General features: G+C 43.0%; 1 protein-coding gene across 2 annotated transcripts in view; it reads right to left on the bottom strand.

Annotated features, from left to right (window-relative positions):
* Positions 1-19,801, bottom strand: part of MGAM (maltase-glucoamylase) — a 194,531-nt gene that overhangs the window by 40,784 nt on the left and 133,946 nt on the right. Inside the window, exons 16-26 of one of the 2 annotated variants that reach the window (XM_061165954.1) lie at positions 17,907-18,078; positions 16,991-17,107; positions 13,112-13,269; positions 12,882-12,966; positions 11,924-11,980; positions 11,305-11,429; positions 10,394-10,482; positions 8,694-8,743; positions 4,336-4,503; positions 2,837-2,992; positions 1,246-1,527 (exon numbers count right to left, since the gene is read on the bottom strand). In XM_061165954.1, the coding sequence (XP_061021937.1) occupies positions 1,246-1,527; positions 2,837-2,992; positions 4,336-4,503; positions 8,694-8,743; positions 10,394-10,482; positions 11,305-11,429; positions 11,924-11,980; positions 12,882-12,966; positions 13,112-13,269; positions 16,991-17,107; positions 17,907-18,078 (1,459 nt within the window). The remainder of the gene's footprint in view (positions 1-1,245; positions 1,528-2,836; positions 2,993-4,335; positions 4,504-8,693; positions 8,744-10,393; positions 10,483-11,304; positions 11,430-11,923; positions 11,981-12,881; positions 12,967-13,111; positions 13,270-16,990; positions 17,108-17,906; positions 18,079-19,801) is intronic. The other variant, XM_061165959.1, reaches the window with a different exon arrangement.

The raw sequence follows: 19,801 nt of genomic DNA, 5'->3' as shown, positions 1-19,801 counted from the left end.
ACCACATGTAGCCATGAAGCCCTTGAATGTGCTGTCTGAATTGAGACTCACTAAGAGTACAAAATACATACAGAATTTTGAAGACCTAGTATGGTTAAATTATATTTGGATTACATGGTGATATGATAATATTTTAGCATATTGGTTAAATAAAATGGCACTAAAATAAATTTCATTAATTTTTTTCCAAATACATTTTTAAAACTATAGTTATTAGAAAACATGCGGGGACTTCCCTGGTGGTCCAGGGGTTAAGAATCTGCCTTGTAATGCAGGGGATGTGGGTTCCTTCCTCGGTCATGGAACTAAGCCCCTGCACCACAACTAGAGAGTCCATGTACTGCAACAAAAGACCCCACATGAGGCACTGAAGACCCGTGGATCAGACTGCATTTCTGTTAGAGCAGAGAGAAAATGAGTGAGAGGCCCTTGGACTGCAAGGAGATCTAACCAGTCCATCCTAAAGGAGATCAGGCCTGAGTGTTCATTGGAAGGACTGATGCTGAAGCTGAAACTCCAGTACTTTGGCCACCTGATGCGGAGAGCTGACTCACTGGAAAAGAGCCTGATGCTGGAAAAGATTGAGGGTGGGAGAAGAAGGGGACGACAGAGGATGATATGGTTGGATGGCATCACCGACACAATGGACATGAGTTTGAGCGAGCTCCGGGAGTTGGGATGGACAGGGGAGCCTGGTGTGCTGCAGCCCATGGAGTTGCAAAGAGTTGGACACGACCAAGTGACTGAACTGAGTGGGTCTCCAAGAGTGGCCCCTGAAGTTACAGCATCAGCACCACCTGGAAACTTGCTAGCAGTGCAGATCCTCGGGTTGGAAACTCTGGGGGGTCAGGCCAGTCATCTTTTAACAAGATCGGCAGGTGATTCTGATACAGGTGCAGGTGCTAAAGCTTGAGAACCACAGCTAGAGAAATAACCCTGATGTCAGAAGTGGGTTGTTGCCACTTAAATGACTTACCACACAGCAGACACACTTTTCTCAGGGCTAAAGAAGGACTCTTTGAGGATATTCACGACCTAGAGTACTCACTGTTATAAGAAATTACCACCCCCAGTGATCTAAGGTTACATCCCACCCCAACTCTCTCCTGACTTTCTGATCTTCACCTCCTGGGGCCTCAGCAGCCCCACTTGTAAAATGAGGGAGTTGGATTAAAGCTGTTTCGATGTCTTCCAGCTGCATGGAGCTGTCAGCTAAGAATTCCCACCATGGAGACACAGGATTACCTTGAACTGCAGCAGGTTCTCTGTGTGGTAGATCACGCTCAGGCGGAGAAAGCCGATGGCTGCAGAGAGAGTGTCGGAGGCAGAGGTGGCCTTCGCTGCGGCTGCAGGTGGGGGTAGCTTGTCCCGTGATGATGGTGGTGGCACCGTGGCTTGTGCAGCTTCCGAGGCTGTCAGGTGGGTGAGGTCTACGGTGATGCCCGTAGGCAGGTACTGAATGTTGCTGGCAGTATAATTAGGGATGGTGTCGTAGAAACAGGTGGGCACCCCAGGAACAGTCGTGGGCTGGAACAAGAGGAGGACTTCAAGGTCAGCCTCTGACACCACGCTTCGAGACTCTAATTACAGAAGAAGGTGGTTAAACCAGACTCAGCCTCTTTCTCTATGTCCATTGCTATGAGTTGAGCTATATCCCCCAAAGAGATGGTAAGTCCTGGCCCCTGGTACCTGTGAATAAGGTACCTGGTGCCTTGTTTGGAAATAGGATCTTTGTAGCTGATCAAGTTGAATGAGGTCATTGGGACAGAGCTAGCCAATATGACTAGTATCCTTAGTAAAAGGGGAAAATGAGGCACAGACATGCACCTGGGGAGAACATCACGTGAAGATGAAGAGGTCAGGGTGATGTTTGTATAAACCAAGGAACCCTGCAGATTGCCAGCAAACCACCAGAACCCAGGAAAGGGACATGAAACAGATTTTCCCTCTTGGCCCCTAGAAAGCATCAACTCTGTGGACAGTTTGCTATCAGACTTCCAGCTCCCAGACGCTGAGATAATAAATGTCTGTTGTTCTAAGTCACCCAGTTTGTGGTACTTGGCTATGGAAGCCCTAGCAAATGAATGCACTCATTTAAACATACACAGGGATTTCCTCGGTAGTTGAGTGGCTAAGACTCAGAGTGCCCAATGCAGACTCAGAGCGCCCAATCGACTGGGCTGGATTCCCGGTCGGAGAAACGGATCCCACATGCCGCAGCTAAAGGTCCCACATGCCACAACTAAGACCCAGCACAACCAAATAAACAAATAAAAATAAAGAAAATAAACACACATACACACACACACTGGCCTCATCTAATGGTGAAGGGCCAGCAGGAGACCTATCTGGAGACTGAGTCCTAAAGCAGGGCTCTGCTCCCCATGTCCTTACTGTCCATTATGGTGATCCCGAGGAAATCACTGATTTTCTCTGGCCTTCGTCTATTTCTCAAAGGGAGAGAAACAGCATTACCTTATCTTTCTGCTTGGACTCACCAATAGATGGGGAGGGGGGGGAATCACTTAAAATACTCAGTGCATTCCCACTGCATTATAGCCATGTTCAGGACAAAGTGGGATTTGAAATGCTGTGGTTGTAGGAAAGAGAGAGTCAGTGAGCTGGTCCTTATTCAGGTCTCTGAATGAAACACTGATCGCCTATCACATGCGACTGATAGAAACACCTCATCAGTTGCCAAAGCATCATTTGCTTCTTAAAGATAATTACAGTTTAATCTATCAACATTTGGAAAGTGTTTCCTGGGTACCCAGTTACCCATGGGACACTTTTTACAGCTTCCTGCTCACTGGGGCAGTCTGCTCCTGGTCCTTACCTCCCAAAGGCACCCCCGGTCCCTGCAACTCTCCTCGGAGACAGCGGGCTGCTCAGGAAAGCAGTTGAACTTCTGCAGGTCGCTGACCGGAAGATCCCACTGAATGGAGAATGTTTGTCCCAGTACCAGTCCCTTGAGGTCAGTGATGTTCACCACCTGAGGAAAGAGAAAGGGGCATGATGACACTTGAGACAAGGTGCAGCTGCCTGGATAACGTCTTTCTCTGATGGTCATGTAGTCAGGACGGGAAAGCAGCCCTTTGACCAACACCGCTTTGAAGTAGGAAATTCGTAATTCTCTTTTTTCTTCTCCTCTGGGTCTTTCAACTTCTCTGTCAGGAAAATGAATCTGACTTCCTCCAGACCTTTCTGATCTCACGGAGCCAATGTGGGATATTGAATGGAAAGAGTTTCTGTCTTCTTAAGGAACACAGATCACAGGCAGGGAGGGCATTTCAGATTCATTGCCCCCTGGGCACGGGGCTCAGACATTTTACTAACAATGGCAGTAATGACCAGAGCTAAACTTTACTGAGTCTGTCAAGCACTGTGATAATCACTTCATATGTATTATCTCTGTGAGTCCTGTAAAGCAATCCTATGCTATGAATAATACGACTATCTCAGTTTTACAAATCAGAACCCTGAGGTTCAGAGAGGTTTTCTGTTTTGCTCAACATCTCACAGCTGGGGCTCAGCAGAACTAGGATTAGAACCCTATTCTGCCTAACCCTAAAAAGCAAGCTCTTGTCCTTTTCTATATGTGTTGTCAAAGCGGAAGGGGGCAGGGACTTCCCTGGTGGTCCAGTGGTTAGATTCTGCACTCCCAATGCAGGGGACAAGGGTTCCATCTCCGATCAGGGAACTAAGATTGCTCATGCTACACTGTGCAGCCAAAAGAAAGTTTAAAAAATAAAATTAAAAAGAGGGCTGCCCTAAGGAACAGTGAATTTCCCAGTGCTTGAAATATTAACTAATGATTTGGGCTTTTCCTTTTGAAAGATTATCATATAAGGGAAACATTCCATAAGAACAAAAGCAGATTACTCTTTGTGTTTGATTCAATTCTCATTTTCTGCAGTGGTATAAAAATAGTTTAGAACAGGAAGGAAAAATAGCAACTGTGTCTCAAAGATAAGTCCTTAATGTAAATGAGAGAACACAGGTGTCATTGTTCTCCAGAACTAGGCCAATGTATTGAATCATATTTTCTCTATCACATCTGACATTAGCACATCTACTTTTAAATAGCCCAGAGAAGAACTGCCTTCTTCAAGGGTATTAACTCCTACTGCCTGCTTCAGAGTCCCAACGCAAGCAAAGCTCCAGGGTTCGTTTCAAGCACGCACAGATTTCTCCTTCTACATTCTCCCCGTGGTTCCCCAGCAAGCCAGCTGTCTCTGTGCCCACCCAGAGTCAACAGAGCAAGAACGAGCTGACTGTCCGAAGCTCAGGTGAGGGCTGTTGACAGGGGCACCGCAGCAAGGAGCAATATCCCACCTTTGTTGATTCTGTGTAGACAACGTTTGAAATGGGGGTGGTAGAATCATTTAGGGAGACAGTAAAATTAGTAGGTTCCTTGTCCATTCCCAAGATTGTGATATCTGTAAATGTGAGTTTGTTGGGGTCCATATAATTAGCCTGTTTAATTGTTGCCAGTAGACGGTTCTGTGGGGAAAAGAAGTCAGTTTAGAGACCAGGTATATCTCATTCTGATTGTGTCCAAATACCTTTTCATATCTTTCTGAGATCCCAAGGGATCCTTTACCCGTGAGGTTCTAAATGGTGCCGGGTGATCATCCCCAGAGAATTTTTCAAGTGAGACTTGTAACAGTCTTTAAGTAATCTTTTAGTAATATTATGTACTTGTTTTAGTTTACTGGTTCTTTATTGATTCTATTACTCAGAAAATATGTTGCTGACACCATGGAATTCTCAAACAGACAAGATGACACATGTACAAAAAGAGACCCATAGGCATGCGAAGATATACACATTCATACACATACAAAATAATGCCCAAATAATTATTTTTTCTTTTAATGATAATGATGATAGCTAAAATTTATGAATGTTCACTGTGTTACATGTATCATCTCATTCAATTCTCACAGTAAACTATGAGGTTGAGGCTCTAGTGGTCCCCATTCTTCAGATGAGGAGCCTAAAGCCAAGATAATGTAGAAAATCTATCCAGGGAACCACAGTTCAAAAGTGACAAAGCTGAGCTATGACAAAGAAGGTAGAACTGATGACTGAAGAAAAAAAGGGACACTTTGATGTTTAAAAAAATTAAGCATCCCACAGATACATGTCCAAATGATTTTTTACAAAAGCAGTGTAATGGAGAAAGGACAGCCTTTTCAACAGATGATGCTGGAGCCACTGGACATCCATAGGCAAAACGCGAAATTCAACCTAAACCTCATGTCTTATATAAAAATTAACTCAAAATTGGGAGTTCCCTGGTGGTCTAGTGGTTAGGACTTGGCGCTTTCATTGTCATGGCCTGGATTCAGTCCCTAATCGGGGAACTAAAGTCCCACAAGACCTGCAGTGTGGCCCAAAATTTTCTCTTAAATTTAATCTAAAAAAATTAACTCAAAATAGGTAGTAGTAAACCTAAATATAAAGGGTAAAACTATAAACATTTTAGGAAAAAATGGGAGGAAGTATTGAAGAACTATAAAGACTTCTTATACTAGACACCAAAAACATGATCCATAAATGGAAAAAATGATAAATTAGACCTTTGAAAATTAAAAATTTTTCCTCTGAGAAAGACTGTTAAGAAGATGAAAAGAGCAGCCTACATACTGAAAGAAAAAAAAAAAAATTTACAAACTATGTATCCAAGAAAGGAACTGTCAAAGCCGAACAGAAAACTAAGTTAAACAAGTCAATTAGAAAATGGGTAGAACTGGAACATTTTATCTAAGAGAGTATACAGCTGGCTAATGAAAAGACACATGAAAAGATGGTCAACATCATTAAACTGCTAGAGAAATACAAATTGAAACCACAATGAGCTATCACTGCTGCTGCTGCTAAGTCGCTTCAGTCGTGTCCAACTGTGCAACCTCAGAGGTGGCAGCCCACCAGGCTCCCCTGTCCCTGGGATTCTCCAGGCAAGAACACTGGAGTGGGTTGCCATTTCCTTCTCCAATGCCGAAAAGTGAAAAGTGAAAGTGAAGTTACTCAGTTGTGTCTGACTCTTAGCGACCCCATGGACTGCAGCCTACCAGGCTCCTCCATCCATGGGATTTTCCAGGCAAGAGTACTGGAGTGGGGTGCCATTGCCTTCTCTGGAGCTATCACTACACCTTTATCAAAATGGCTAATTTTTTTTTTTTTTTAGTGTGACAACATCAAATGCTGGTTACAATGCAGAGAAACTGGGTGACATACATTGGTGGTGGAAATGTAAAATAGTACAGCCATTCTGAAAAAGAATTCAGCAGTTTCTTATAAAACTAAACATATAGTTACATAATACCCAGCAACTGCACTCTTGAGCATTTATCCCAGACAATTGAAAACTTGTGTTCACATAAAAATCTGTTCCTAGCAGCTTTATCTGTAATATCCCATGACTGGATTATTAGTCCCAGATTCCCTTACTTAAGTGCATAGTTAAACATATCTTGGAATGCTGCTCAGCAATAAAAATGAACTGACTTTTGACATGGAAAAGCTTGGATGAATTTTGAGGAAATTATGTTGCATTAAAAAAGCCACTCGCCAAGACTTCATGCTGTATGATTATATTTACATAACATTTTTGAAAGGACAAAATTATAGAAATAGAGAGCAAATTTGTGGTTTCCAAGAACTAAGGATGAGGTTGAGGCTTGGGGCAGGTGGAGGCAAGTAGATTGAACAGGAGAGATCCTCCTGGCCATGGAAATATTCTGCATCTTGACAGAGAGAGGGTAACAGGCATGAAGGCTAGGGGTCTCCAAATGGAGGAAATAGGTTGCAAGTGTCAGACTTTTTTTCTCTCTCTATATATACAAAATTAAAAGGAGATTTCTCTTGAAATTCTGTGTTGCCATGACAACACCTGGTTCCACCTGAACTTGACTTTTTTCAAACCTTGAGCCAACCAATGTGTTTTTCTTATGGAAATGTTTTTCTTAAGCTATGTTAATGAACTATGTATTTACCCTAGACTCTGTCTTTCTTCAAGTTGGTTCCACCTAAGACTCAGAACCAACTTGACAAACCAATGTGTTTTACTCATGCAAGTGTTCTCTTAAGCTATGTTAATGAGACTATGTATTTGCCTGAAAACCTGACTTTCTTCAAGATTCATGTCAATCATTTTATGGTCCGGGATGACTCACTTTGTGCCAATGTTATCTCAAAATACATGTTGTGGGTGAGGGGCCTGGTGCTACTCTCTTAGTTTTGAGACATTTTCTTTCTCTAATTAGCAGACTGCTCGTAGCTATATAACTCCCTTCTAAAGACTAGCATGGTGGGGGGGCGGGGGGGAGTGGGCACTCTTTCTGCCCCCTTCTGATATCTATGTCAGAAGCTTCCTCTATCTCTTTTATACTTTAATAAAACTTTAATACACAAAAGCTCTGAGCAATCAAGCCTCATCATTGGCCCTGGATTGAATTCCTCTCCTCTGGAGGCCAAGAATCCCGACGTCATTCATGGCTCAGCAACAGCCTTTCAATAGTATAGATGTCATTATTCTTGTTGTAAAATTGTACTATAGTCTTATAAGATGTTCCAATTAGGGGAAACTGGGTAGAGTACAAGGGAACTCTGTATTATTTCTTATAACATGGGGCTCTATAATTATGTCAGCATAAAAAGTATCATTTAAAAATCAATATGGGACTTCCCAGACTTCCCTGGTGGCCCAGACAGTAAAGAATCCACCTGCAATGCAGGAGACCTGGGTTCGATCCCTGAGTTGGGAAGATCCCCTGGAGGAAGGCATGGCAACCCACTCCAGTATTCTCGCCTGAAGAATCAGGCGAGACAGACAGAGGAGTCTGGTGGGCTACAGTCCGTGGGGTCGCAAAGAGTCAGACAGCACTGAGCAACCCAGCACATGGGACTTCCCTGGTGGTGCAGTGATTAAGAATCTGCATTGCAATGCAAGGGATGTGGGCTTGATTCCTGGTCAGGGAACTAAGATCCCACATGTCATGGAGCAACTAGCCCATGCATGGCAACTAGAGCCAAATTCAGCCAAATAAATAAACTTTTAAAAAATAAAAGGCAATGTGAATTTAAAAGAAAGAAGAAATAAGGGAGAGAGGGTCCCACACAAGAAAGCTCTGCCCATGCACAAACAGACATCTAAGAAAACCAATTCGGGGTTCTCCCATCCCCTTCCAGCCTTACTGCCATTCTTCCTCTTAGTCCCCCTGGGAAGCAGACTCCAGGCAAGTAATGCACTGCATCTCCCAATCTCTCAAAGCCACCACTTAATACCTGTGTCCAAGGCCAAGCTTCAGGGGCTAGAAAGGAAGTTCCTTGATGGAACAAGTTCAAAAAGGCTCTACATACCTCATCACCCCCCATCCACCCCCCACCCACTTGTACCCTCTCAAATAAGGACACACCTTGGAAGCCCAGACTCATCATATAAAACTCAAAAGCAATCATTTTTTTTTAAAGAAAAACAGACAACTTCTTCACCAAACTCATGCTGATTTTCTATTGGTTTATGTTTCTAACACAGATTAAAATTTTTCATTTTAATGCTAATCCTTTCTGGGACTGTGGCGGTGAGGCACTGCCCACAAAAGCAAGCAACTCCAGAAAACCCAAAACTTAAAAAAGCACTCACAGAAAAGAGCATGCACTGGGGGTTCCCCCAAAACAGTACTTACAGAGGTGACGGAAAAACTATACAGAATATAATTATTTCCAGTTACAGCATCTGAAAGAGAAAGATGGAGGAGGAACAGTTACTACAGGAAGCAGAACAGTTGGGCATCCTCTTCTCTCCACTGGGAATGCCTCTGCCAACTAGCTCTGCTCAGCCAAGTTATACCTGTTTTTTTGCAGACTCCACAGAAATCTCCTGGACCACTCCAACTGCCAGTAACTACTCCCTCCTCTGAACTCATGGCATAGGTGGAACCATTTTGTTGGCATTTAAAGCGTTTGGGGGGCTTCCCTGGTGGCTCAGTGGTAAAGAATCTGCTTGCCAGTGCAGGAGATCCAGGTTCGACCCTTGGTCCCGGATGATCCCACATGCCATGGGGCAGCTAAGCCTGTGCACCACAACTGCTGAGCCTGGGAGCCACAACTACTGAAGCCCACATACCCTAGAGCCTGCACTCCACCACAAGAGAAGCCACCGCCATGAGCAGCCCTCGTTCGTCACAAGAGAAAAAGCCCACACAGCCATGACGACCCAGCACAGCCGAAAATAAATAATACAATAAATAAACAAATAATTTAAAAAAAAATTTGACTTGCATTTGTAGTTATCTACATGTCCTTCCTCTCTCTGGACCAGGACTTCCTCAAGGGCAATGGCTGTCTTGTGTGCTAAGTCATTTCAGTTGTGTCTGACTCTTTGTGACCCCATGAATCATAGCCCGCCAGGCTCCTCTGTCCATGGGAATATTCTGGGTAAGAATACTGGAGTGGGGTGCCATGCCCTCCTCCAGGGGATCTTCTAGACCCAGGGATCTCACCTGCATCACTTATATCTCCTGCATCTGTAGATGGGATCTTAACCCACTGAGCCACCTGGAAAGTTTAGGCCCTGCACATAGCCCAATAATAAATAGCCAAGAACTATTAATAAATGCTAATTCTATGTAGGACAGATTTTTATATAATGAGACCCGAAGTTTATGTGAGGTACTTATATGTGAAAAAAACACTGCACAAATTAGATACTTGCCTCTCAATAGCAACCAAGGCAATATTTTACATTCTATTAATAAATTATAGCTTCCATTGGAGAAGGAAATGGCAACCCACTCCTGTGTTCTTGCCTGGAGAATCCCAGCGATGGGGGAGCCTGGTGGGCTGCCATCTATGGGGTCGCACAGGGTCGGACAGGACTGAAGTGACTTAGCAGCAGCAGCAGCAGGTGGTGCTAGTGGTAAAAAATCTGCCTGCCAGTGCAGGAGACACCAGAGCTGCAGGTTTGATCCCTGGGTCAGGAAGATCCCCTGAAGTAGGAAATGGCAACCTGTGCCAGTATTCTTGCCTGGGAAATTCTATGGACAGGTGAGCCTGGCGGGCTACAGGCTATGGGGTCACAAAGAGTCAGATGCAACTGAGCACATATATACATTAACATAATGTATTATTCTGGCATTAATAACATCTGGAGAAAGGAATAAACTAAATCCAATAATATCTTTTGCTTTGGTAGAGTCAATAACACACAAGTTGTTCATTTGAAGTCTATTTTAATGTATGTGTTTGGCTAGTGGAACTTAAAGAATGCATTGATTCTAAACTGTAGAAATAAGCATCAGTGATAACAAAGCTCATGCATACTGGGCAGTCTTCCAAGATGAACTGCCATTGAGAAGCGCAGAGATGGGACCATAAGGAAGTCTACCTTTAGAGACACCATCATCCCAGTACAGTTCTCCCTTTGCTTCTCGCTTATAGTCCAAGGCAATGATGAGTCCCAGAGAGTTTTTCCGGCTGTAAAAGAGCAATTCTCAGTTTCAGAGAATGAAGAAAAGATAGAATGGCCTTAAGCCAGCCCCCTTCATGCCCCAGGAACAGACCATCTTGGAGACAATCTCAGATATTAAGTAGATACTGATGCTGTCTGAAAACACGGAAGCTGGGTGTGGGTAGACAGCAGAGGCGAGTAGTGAATGAGCTTAAGAAGAACAGTAGATGGAGGCAGTTGCTGCTGAGAACCGCACTTGTGATAATACTAACAATTAGTACTTACTGGATGCTTTCCACGTGGCAGGCACTCTTCCAAGCATCCTATATGCCTTAAACCATTTCTATTATTTCATCTGAGCCTCTTAATAACTCTAAGAAGTTGAAATACCACCATCTCCAGTTTACTAATGATGAGCAGAGACACACAAAGTAAGTTGCCCATGGTAACATTTCTTGTATGTAGCAGAGCTGAGGCTCGAACCCAAATTTTCTGACTCTTGACCTTAAACCTATGTTAATTTTCATCTCTTACCTCCTATTAACTTGCATTGTCTCATGCCTAAGGAAATCTACTTGAGGACACTTTCTGACCTGAGGAATCCTCATGAGTGATTATTTTGACCATCCTTACAATTTGATGCAATTTACAAGTGAAAGACAATGGGAATGTAAAGGAACCGAGGCTACATTTATCCCCTGCTAAATGAAGATGCCAATTTTGGGCTGACCTTGAGAGGAAGTGAGAAAGATGAGTTACTGTAGCTATTTTCCCTTAGTTGATCCACTTTCAGTTCCAATTTTTCTTTCCCATAACACTCTGCCCCCTCATAAGAGTAAGGAGCTTACCTGGCCTCTGTGGTCGTGTTTGGCTTCTGGGTGGGAAAGATGTAACCCCCTCGGAGGTGAAGTCCTATCTTATCACCTGGCAGCAGCATCTCCACAAACTGTTTCCTCCATTCTATGGCTACTTGCTAGCCAACAAAAGGGGAAAAGACCAGATAATACATTGTTTGGGCTACAAGTGACATTGGAATTATCTAGTTCAGTTGCTTCATTTTAAAGAAGAGGAAAACAGAGGACCCCCCCCCCCCACCACCACACCTCCCAAAGTGAAGTGACTTGCCCAAGGCACATACGAAATAGCAGAGTCAAGACTCCAACCTATCCCATTTCCTTATATTTCACCATGCAAGTGTGAATCACACATTTCACAACCAAGTTTGATTCCACACTTGGGTTTTAATTCTGTTGATCATCACAACCTAAGGCCCACTACTAGTCCACATAGCTGCAGAATAGCCAGTCAAATCTCCTGAAAATTTCCATAAGCCTACTCTAGTTATTCAAATTATTTCATTGTACCCCAGGAAAGGCCTTCTTCCCAGGAACGCACCCATAAGCAACTAAGTGTAAAACCTTGTTCTATTAGCCTACCCCAAGCGCCCAAGACTACTGCCTCACTCACCGTTTCATAGTCGTACCAGATGGCGTCGGGTATGTATGCTCTTGCGTAGTTCAAACCCTGGGGAAACATAATGGTGAGCAACCCTTTACAGTTTACACAACACCTTCACCCATGGTGGTGTGTGCTCACTGCAACACTCCTGAGAGAAAGTTGGGATCATACATCCTACACGTAAAATATAGATCCTCAGAAAAACTGGGCAGATTAACCAAAACAGAACTGTTCCTAGAAATGAAGACTATTTTGCTTGGAGATTGCTGAGAAAAGCAGAGAAAGTATATTCCCTGGGTCCTTTGTGTAATCTGATAGAAGGAGCATGAAGCAGCTAGGCCCTCCGGAGAGCTTTGTAGGAGGACTACTTGTGAGCTAGCAGGACCTACCATGAGATGCTGACGCTGAAACGTCAGCTGCAAGGGCCTTTGACTTGAGTCCATGGGCCATCTCTCATGTTTATAAACAGATCAGCATAATCCTGACCCCTCTCCTACTCTTCCCTACTCACCCCTGCCCTTGATTCTACTTGGTCCTTCCTACAGGGACTCCAGAGTAACACCTTCCCCTTCCCCAGCACCCCTCTCTCCCTCCACACTCCTCTCCCCACCTCTTCTCGCCCCCCACCCCAACTTTAGGAAACACATCCCCTCTGGTCAACGGCAAGCACAGACAGATGATCAGCCTGAACTCCCAGGTATACAAATCCCCCATCAGTACCAAGGCCACATGCTTAAGGAAACAAGCTTTAAGGTAATTTTGCAAAATGGAGATTGCTTTGCTTGGCAAATTGAGAGTGAGATCAATAGTTACTACTTTTTCTAATTTCCAAATTGTCATACTCTCTCCCTCCTATTTGCAGTCAGATTTATCTTTAAACACAGACACTCGAGACCCAGCTTATTCCGCTGTAGATCCACAAGAACAAGTGCGAGAGTCCACCCCATTGTTCAGATTATAAACACACCTCATATAAAACAGGCGTGATGAGGAGTCCAGGTCCCCAGAGGAACTGAGCGTGCACCTCCCAGGTAGCTGGGTCCTGGTAGAACCTGGAAAACAGAGAAGGCAGGTAAAGCCTGAATACAGAACAGCCGCACACAGTATGGCAGCAGGGTCCTAACTAACCTTGTTGCTATTAGCAAGGTAAGTGACGTTATGATCTGAAAGGGAGTCTTTGCAGGTCAAGAAGCTTACTCGTGGACGAGGGGCCTTGCTACGGTCTCCCCCAGGGTATGAGCTCGGTAGAAAAGCGTGTAGAGATAGGGCAGCAGGGTGTAGCGGATGTTCAGATAGTATCTGGAGGATTCCAACAGCATAGCGTTGTTTTCACTGAAGGCAGCAGGATCCTGGTCCTAGAAGGAAATGTAAGCAATTACTAAATATTTCCATCAAATCTCTGAAGCTCTCTTGAGATAAGAAGCTTTCTCAAGTGAAAGCGGTCATGTTTCCCAATTCAGAGGATGTCAAAGCATTTCTAGAACTGCAAGGATCTTGGTTCTCCTTCTTCACTTTATAGATGGAAAAATAGTATCAAAGATTACATGACTTCCCCAGTGTCAGATTTTAAGCAAGTGGCAGAGTTTAAATTTGATACATCTGCCAGCCTATGATGCATCTGCAGCCTCAGGGTGATCAAGAGGCCCCCAGAACTGGCCGTGGAGATAAAGGAGCTATAGTGGGCCCTGCTCCCCTAGAGCTGTTGCTCCAATGTATGTTATTTATTAAGGTTTCTGATACTACTTCATTTGGCATATAATGCAATAAAGTTGTGAAAAGTGAAAGTGTAAATGCTCAGTCTTGTCTGACTCTTTGTGACCCCACGGACTGCTCAGTCCATGGAATTCTCCAGGCAAGAATGCTGGAGTGGATTGCCATTCTCTTTTCCAGGAGATCTTCCCAACCCAGGGATCGAACCCAGGTCCCCCACATTGCAGGTAGATTCTTCACCATCTGAGCCACTCCTACTGTTTGAAACCAATGGCCTTAAGCCACACTGCCTGCCACCATGATGTGCAATCCTTCTCTCCCTTTCCTTACAGTTTTAGAAATGTGCAATTTTAAAATTTATGTCTGGTTTTGTCTGTAATGCTTTCATCATCAAAATATGTTTTATTTTCTCTATTCCAAAGACAGTGACCTCTATTTGTTCTTCAATGTACAATGTGCCAAAAAAAAAAAAAAAAAAAAATCATGAGTATAGCTTTTAGTAGATAGTGTTGTCTTTTAGTCACTAAGTCAAGTCCAACTCTTGGTGATCCCATGAACTGTAGCCTGCCAGGCTCCTGTCTATGGGATTTCTCAGGCAAGAGCAATGGAGTAGGTTGCCATTTCCTTCTCCAGGGAACTTCCAGACCCAGGGATCGAATCCACATCTCCTGCTGAGCAGGTGAGCTCATTGAGCCACCTGGGAAGCCCCTAGTAGATTTTATCCAAGAACAGACCAAAAAAACCCTTTTAGATGGAAAACCTAATTTGCTTCCCAGAAACAGAAATTTTCCACTAATGATGAGCAGTTGTTATGTTCATTTTCACTATAATTGGAAAGATGTGAAAGATATGTGTGCCATATTTAGATCAGTCATCTTGTATTCTATTTCTGGAATAATTTTAGAGAAAATTGCTTACATTTTTTCTTTTATCCCTAAGATGCCCATTTCACCCCTTCCGCATAGAACTATTCCATGAGACAACTCAATGGCCCCAGTGTGAGACTCATGAAAATCCTGAGGCCAAACACCAAAGAAAATAATACTCCATAGCCTCCGTCAGTTTGGTCTCCAGCAGAGAAAGTCCAGAGCCGCACCATCCATTATGGTGGCTATATGGTACCTGAGGCTACTCCACATTTGAGATGTGGTTAGTAAGACCAAGGAATAGAACTTTTCATTTTATTTTATTTTAATCCATTTAAATTTAAACCTAAAAATGGAATCAACATAAAATATTTTTTCCATTAAACATTATTATTTTGGTAGGATTACACTTTACTCCAACTATTAAAAAGTTAGCATCCTAATTGATATGCATTGTCAAGTGTAAAATGCACACTTAAATTTGAAGGCTTAGTAGAAAACAAAAAGAATATAAAATAGCTCATTAGTATTGTGTGTCAAACCCAGATTGAAATGATAATTTTAGGGATATATTGAGTTATATAAAATATATTAAGAATAATTGACCCCATTTCTTCTCATTTTTAAAAAAGTTACACTTAAACTTAGATGTATGGCTCTCATTATTCTATTGAATGGCACTAGTTGAGAGGAAAGGAAAAAGGCCCTGGAACCCAAAAACCTAAGTGATCTGAGTGCACTTGTCTGTATTAAGCGCTTCCAGGCCATCTCTTCAGGAAGTGAGCCCACCCTACCTGCTTCCAGCCCCTTGCTTAGAAGTCCAGCAATAGTTTACCTCTCTCTAGATCACCAATAGCTAGGAAAGCCCAGGGATAAAATACTTGGCTGTGGGTCTTTCCCAGGTTAGAGACATGTCATTGGATAAAATTGAGAACTGAAACTAAAATGACCATTAATAAGTTACTCTAATTAGTCTATTAAGAGCTAAACCACTCAAATGAAACATTTCAGCTGAGGATGAGGTCATTAAAAGAAAGAGCATCCCACCTTACTCATCCCTAGCATCACCAAAGACATCTCCTTAGGGGGGACTTGGAGTAAGTGTCCGTCGACAGAGGAGTGGATGAAGATGTGATGCATGTACACAGTGGAATATTACTCAGCCATGAAATAGAGCAAAATGAAATAATGCCATCTGCAGCAACATGGACGGACCTAGGGACTGTCACAGGGAGTGAAGAGCATCAGAAAGAGAAAGACAAACAGAAGGTATCACTCATATGTAGATTCTAAGCAAATGGTACCAGAGAATGTATTACAAAAGAGAAATAGAGTCGCAGATGTAGAAAACAAACTTATGATTATGAGAGGGGAAGGGGTGGGGGCAGGGATAAGCTGGGAGATTGGAACTGACATATACACATCACTGTATATAAAATAGACAACTACTAAGACCTCCTATATAGCACGGGGAACTCTACTCAATACTCTGTAATGACCTATATGGGAAAAGAATCTAGAAAGAGTGGATATGCGAATATGTATAATAGATCCACTTTGCTTTGCACCTGAAACTAGCACCACATTGCAAATCAAATGTACTCCACCTTTTTTAAAAAATGGAATATAGGGGGAAAGGAGACACACTACTAGGTGAAATGTCAATTTTATAGTCATTCCAGAAAGCAATCTAGGAACATATAATAAAATTTAATATACTTTAGAAGAGGGGACTTTGAACCTACAGCTATACTTGCCCATCAAAAACAGGCCTTATATAGAAGAGGCTAAAAGTATGATGAGTCATGAGAAGCAGAGGGGGTGGTCTCATGAACCATTCGTAGAAAGACAGAATGTGTAACGAGGTGAAAACAAAGTTCAAGTCCCTGGCCTGCCCCTCCCTAAATCCTTGCTCCCCAGTCTCCTTTATCTTGGAGGAGTTTCCCTTGTATTAACTGAAGAAAAACCTAGTGGACTCTGTCTCAACTTATATAAGGTAGTTACAGAAGCAAAGGGGCTTCGCTGGTGGCTCAGCGGTAAAGAATCTGTAGGCTAATGTAGGAGATCCTACATGGGTTTGATCCCTGGGTCTGGAAAATCCCCTGGAGAAGGAAATGGCAACCCACTCCAGTATTCTTGCCTGGGAAATCCCATGGACAAAGGAGCCTGGAGGGCTGCAGCCTTTGGGGTCACAAGAGAGTCAGACAAGACTTAGAGACAAAACAACAACAAACAACAGAATCAATAGCAGCACCATGGACACTTTCACAACGCTTCTCACCTTACTGGTGAGTTTCCAGCAACGGAACCATTTAGTTATATACATTCTATTCCCCACTTACTCTAGTCCCCAAACTCTGCTTTTGAAACCTATTACCCAAGGTTTATCTATTCTGTCTCTGCACTTAGGGCCACCCTGTAGGATTTTCTTCAATCTCTCCTTGAGTATAAATAGATCATAAAATTCAAGAAGTCTCCATCATTTCTCTTGGAACCTTACCCTGAACCCAGGCCCATTGTGATTCCTCGACAGTGGATAAAATGCTCCCAGCTGCATCCACCGTCTGCAGAGCTCCTCTGTGACATTCTCTGTATAACCACAGATGTTGGCACCTACCTGGAGAATTAGGACACACACAAGCACAGGGTCAGTGAGAGAGGAGAGAGCATTGACTGTGTACCTATATGATAAGGAAAAATAGCATCTCTTATTTCCATCCTTCCATGTGTAAGGAAGTCCCAGGCTTTCCAGGAAAGCCTCCCGCCAAATGGGAGAAAGAAACAAGTATGCATGGCAAATCTACTGACAAGAAGAAAACTGACTGTCATATTAAGGGCTCTTCCTCAACATCAGCTTTCACTTTCAAGGTCTGGCATTTATGGATGCTCTGCTGATAGGATTTTCTGTGATACTAATATGTGTTATGTTTACCATCCTACCTTCAGAAGACAGCTCACAAGGCACATAAAAATCAGTTTTCCCAGGCTTCCCTGGTGGTCTAGTGGTTAAGAATCTCCCTGCCAATGCAGGGGACACGGGTTTGCTCCCTGGTCCAGGAAGATCCCACATGCCGTGGAGCAATTATGCCTGTGCACCACAAATATTGAGCCAGCACTCTAGAGCCTGAGAGTCACAACTACTGAAGCCTGTGGGCCTAGAGTCTGAACTCTGCAACAAGAAACCACCGTGATGAAAAGCCTGAGCACTGCAACTAGAGAGTAGCCTCTACTCACGGCAACTAGAGAAAGCCCATACACAGCAGTGAAGAGGCAGCACAGCCAAAAAAATTGATTTTCCCAATACATATCACAGTGAAATACATGCTTCTTGGTTTTCAGACACCCACAAAGTCTGGTGATGAGAACAATGTCAAAGGACAAAGGGTGAAAATTCCTTGTTTCAGAATGGAACTCACCATGGGGATGCCGAATAGGTTGAACTCCAGGATACCAGGGATGGACCAACGGAGATCGTCCCATCTGGCTGCATTGTCCCCCAACCAATGAGCAGCAAATTTGCCAGATCCCGCAAAAGTAGAACGTGATAAGATGAAGTGTCTCTTATTGGAGAAGATACTCCCCATGGCCCTGAAAAGGATTACAGTCAAGTGAGCTGGAATGACTAGGACTCACCCTACCCCCAGGGCGATAATGGGCTTTCCAATCAAACTCAGAAAAAACACCCAAAGTGTCAGGAATCAGGAAAGCAAACTAGTTTAGCATGTTTAAGAGCTTCTTTCTCTCTTCTGGATCAAGTTTCAGGTCTCACATGACAATACAAACTTCTACAGACCAGCCCTGCAACAAGGGATTTCTCTAAGCTCCTATCCTCTTGATCATGTTTTCTCTATCTTGTTGGAACTCGTTGTGCTCTGCCTTTGGGTCAAAACTATTCTGGAACCATGTTTTGGGTTCTTGGCCCTATCTTATCCCTCTAGACATGGTTTCTTCAGTGTTCCTGGCTCCATGCCTTGCTGCCCATCAGTATCCTGTTCAGCACACCACCAGCTCAGGCTGGAACCCTGTACCCACTGCTGGCCCAAGAAGAGAGTGTGTACACTGGCTGGACTCCAAGCACCTGGTTCCTCTGAAGCTTCACAACTTATTATTAGCAGTGTCCAATATGAGAAATTTGTAATCTATGCAAAATAATGATTGAAATGAGAAAAACAAATGAACTGACGAGTGAAAGGTCAAAGATGATATATGGCACTCTTTATAAAGTTAAAAACAACTAAAATATATTTTCCTTGTATTACACATAAAATATTACATATCAAATAAAACTATATAGAAAAGAGAGCAAAGGAATTAGAAACAGAATTCAGAGAGATAATTGCATATAGTTAAAATTATTAATAATATTATTAACTATATATTTTATCCCACCCTGAATCCTGAAGCTATTATCTCTGAATTCTGTTTTTAATTCCTTTGCTGTCTTTTCTATACAGTTTTATTTGATATGTAATATTTTATTACATGTTTTATATGTAATACAAGGAAAATATTTATATTTTTTGTTAGATGTAGGCTATTTTCTTAACTTCTATTCTGCACCCTTTCTTACGTAGGTACTTTACTAAAAGGCCTCTGCCCTCTTTCTTCATTCACACTAAATAGTTCATACCTTCCTTTAGACTCCAAAATTGAACAATAATACAACTACAAGACAATAACACAACTGCTGCTAGCTCTTTGCAGGCCAGTTCTTTTATCTTTCTTTTCAACACACGGTCTGAGAGAAAGCCGCCACCAGCCATCAGGTAATTTCCCATAGACACCAACACAACCACCAGTGCTTCCTTCCTTCACATTCCTAAGGATGTTATGGAGAGTCTATACGTGTAGAAGGACTTATAATGACAAAAGTGGGGAAATTCTGAGTTAGGAGGCTGGTTCATGAAAAAGACATGCTCTATTCTGACAATTCAATGACCAAAAGATGGGAGTAGGTTGGAAGAGAGGACGCACTCCAACTCTCGTCCTTGTCTCTGTTTTGATCTAGATTGGCAGACACTTTGCCCTTATTGCTGTTGGTCAGAGGGATTATTGCCTTCTGCAGTCATCAGTCATGAAAGAAATACCGTCAGCTTTATAGAGTGAAACTCAAACAGGGGTGACATTATCTGCAGTCACAGTTTACTTACAGCTGGGCCGTTAAGGTAACACAGAGGAGATAACTGCTTTTTCCCAGCTCAGAGATAAAGTCTTGTTCAGAGATCCTTTCGTCCCTCTTTCCCACCATTCAGGTTTGACCTATTTATGGTCGGGTTCTGATCTCTCGGAGAATCTGGTCTTCTGCTTTCAG

This window comes from Dama dama, chromosome 18 (genome assembly GCF_033118175.1).
Source record: "Dama dama isolate Ldn47 chromosome 18, ASM3311817v1, whole genome shotgun sequence".
NCBI lineage: Eukaryota > Metazoa > Chordata > Mammalia > Artiodactyla > Cervidae > Dama > Dama dama.
Note: the sequence above shows the minus strand (reverse complement) of the source record. Positions and strands in the feature narration are given on the sequence as shown.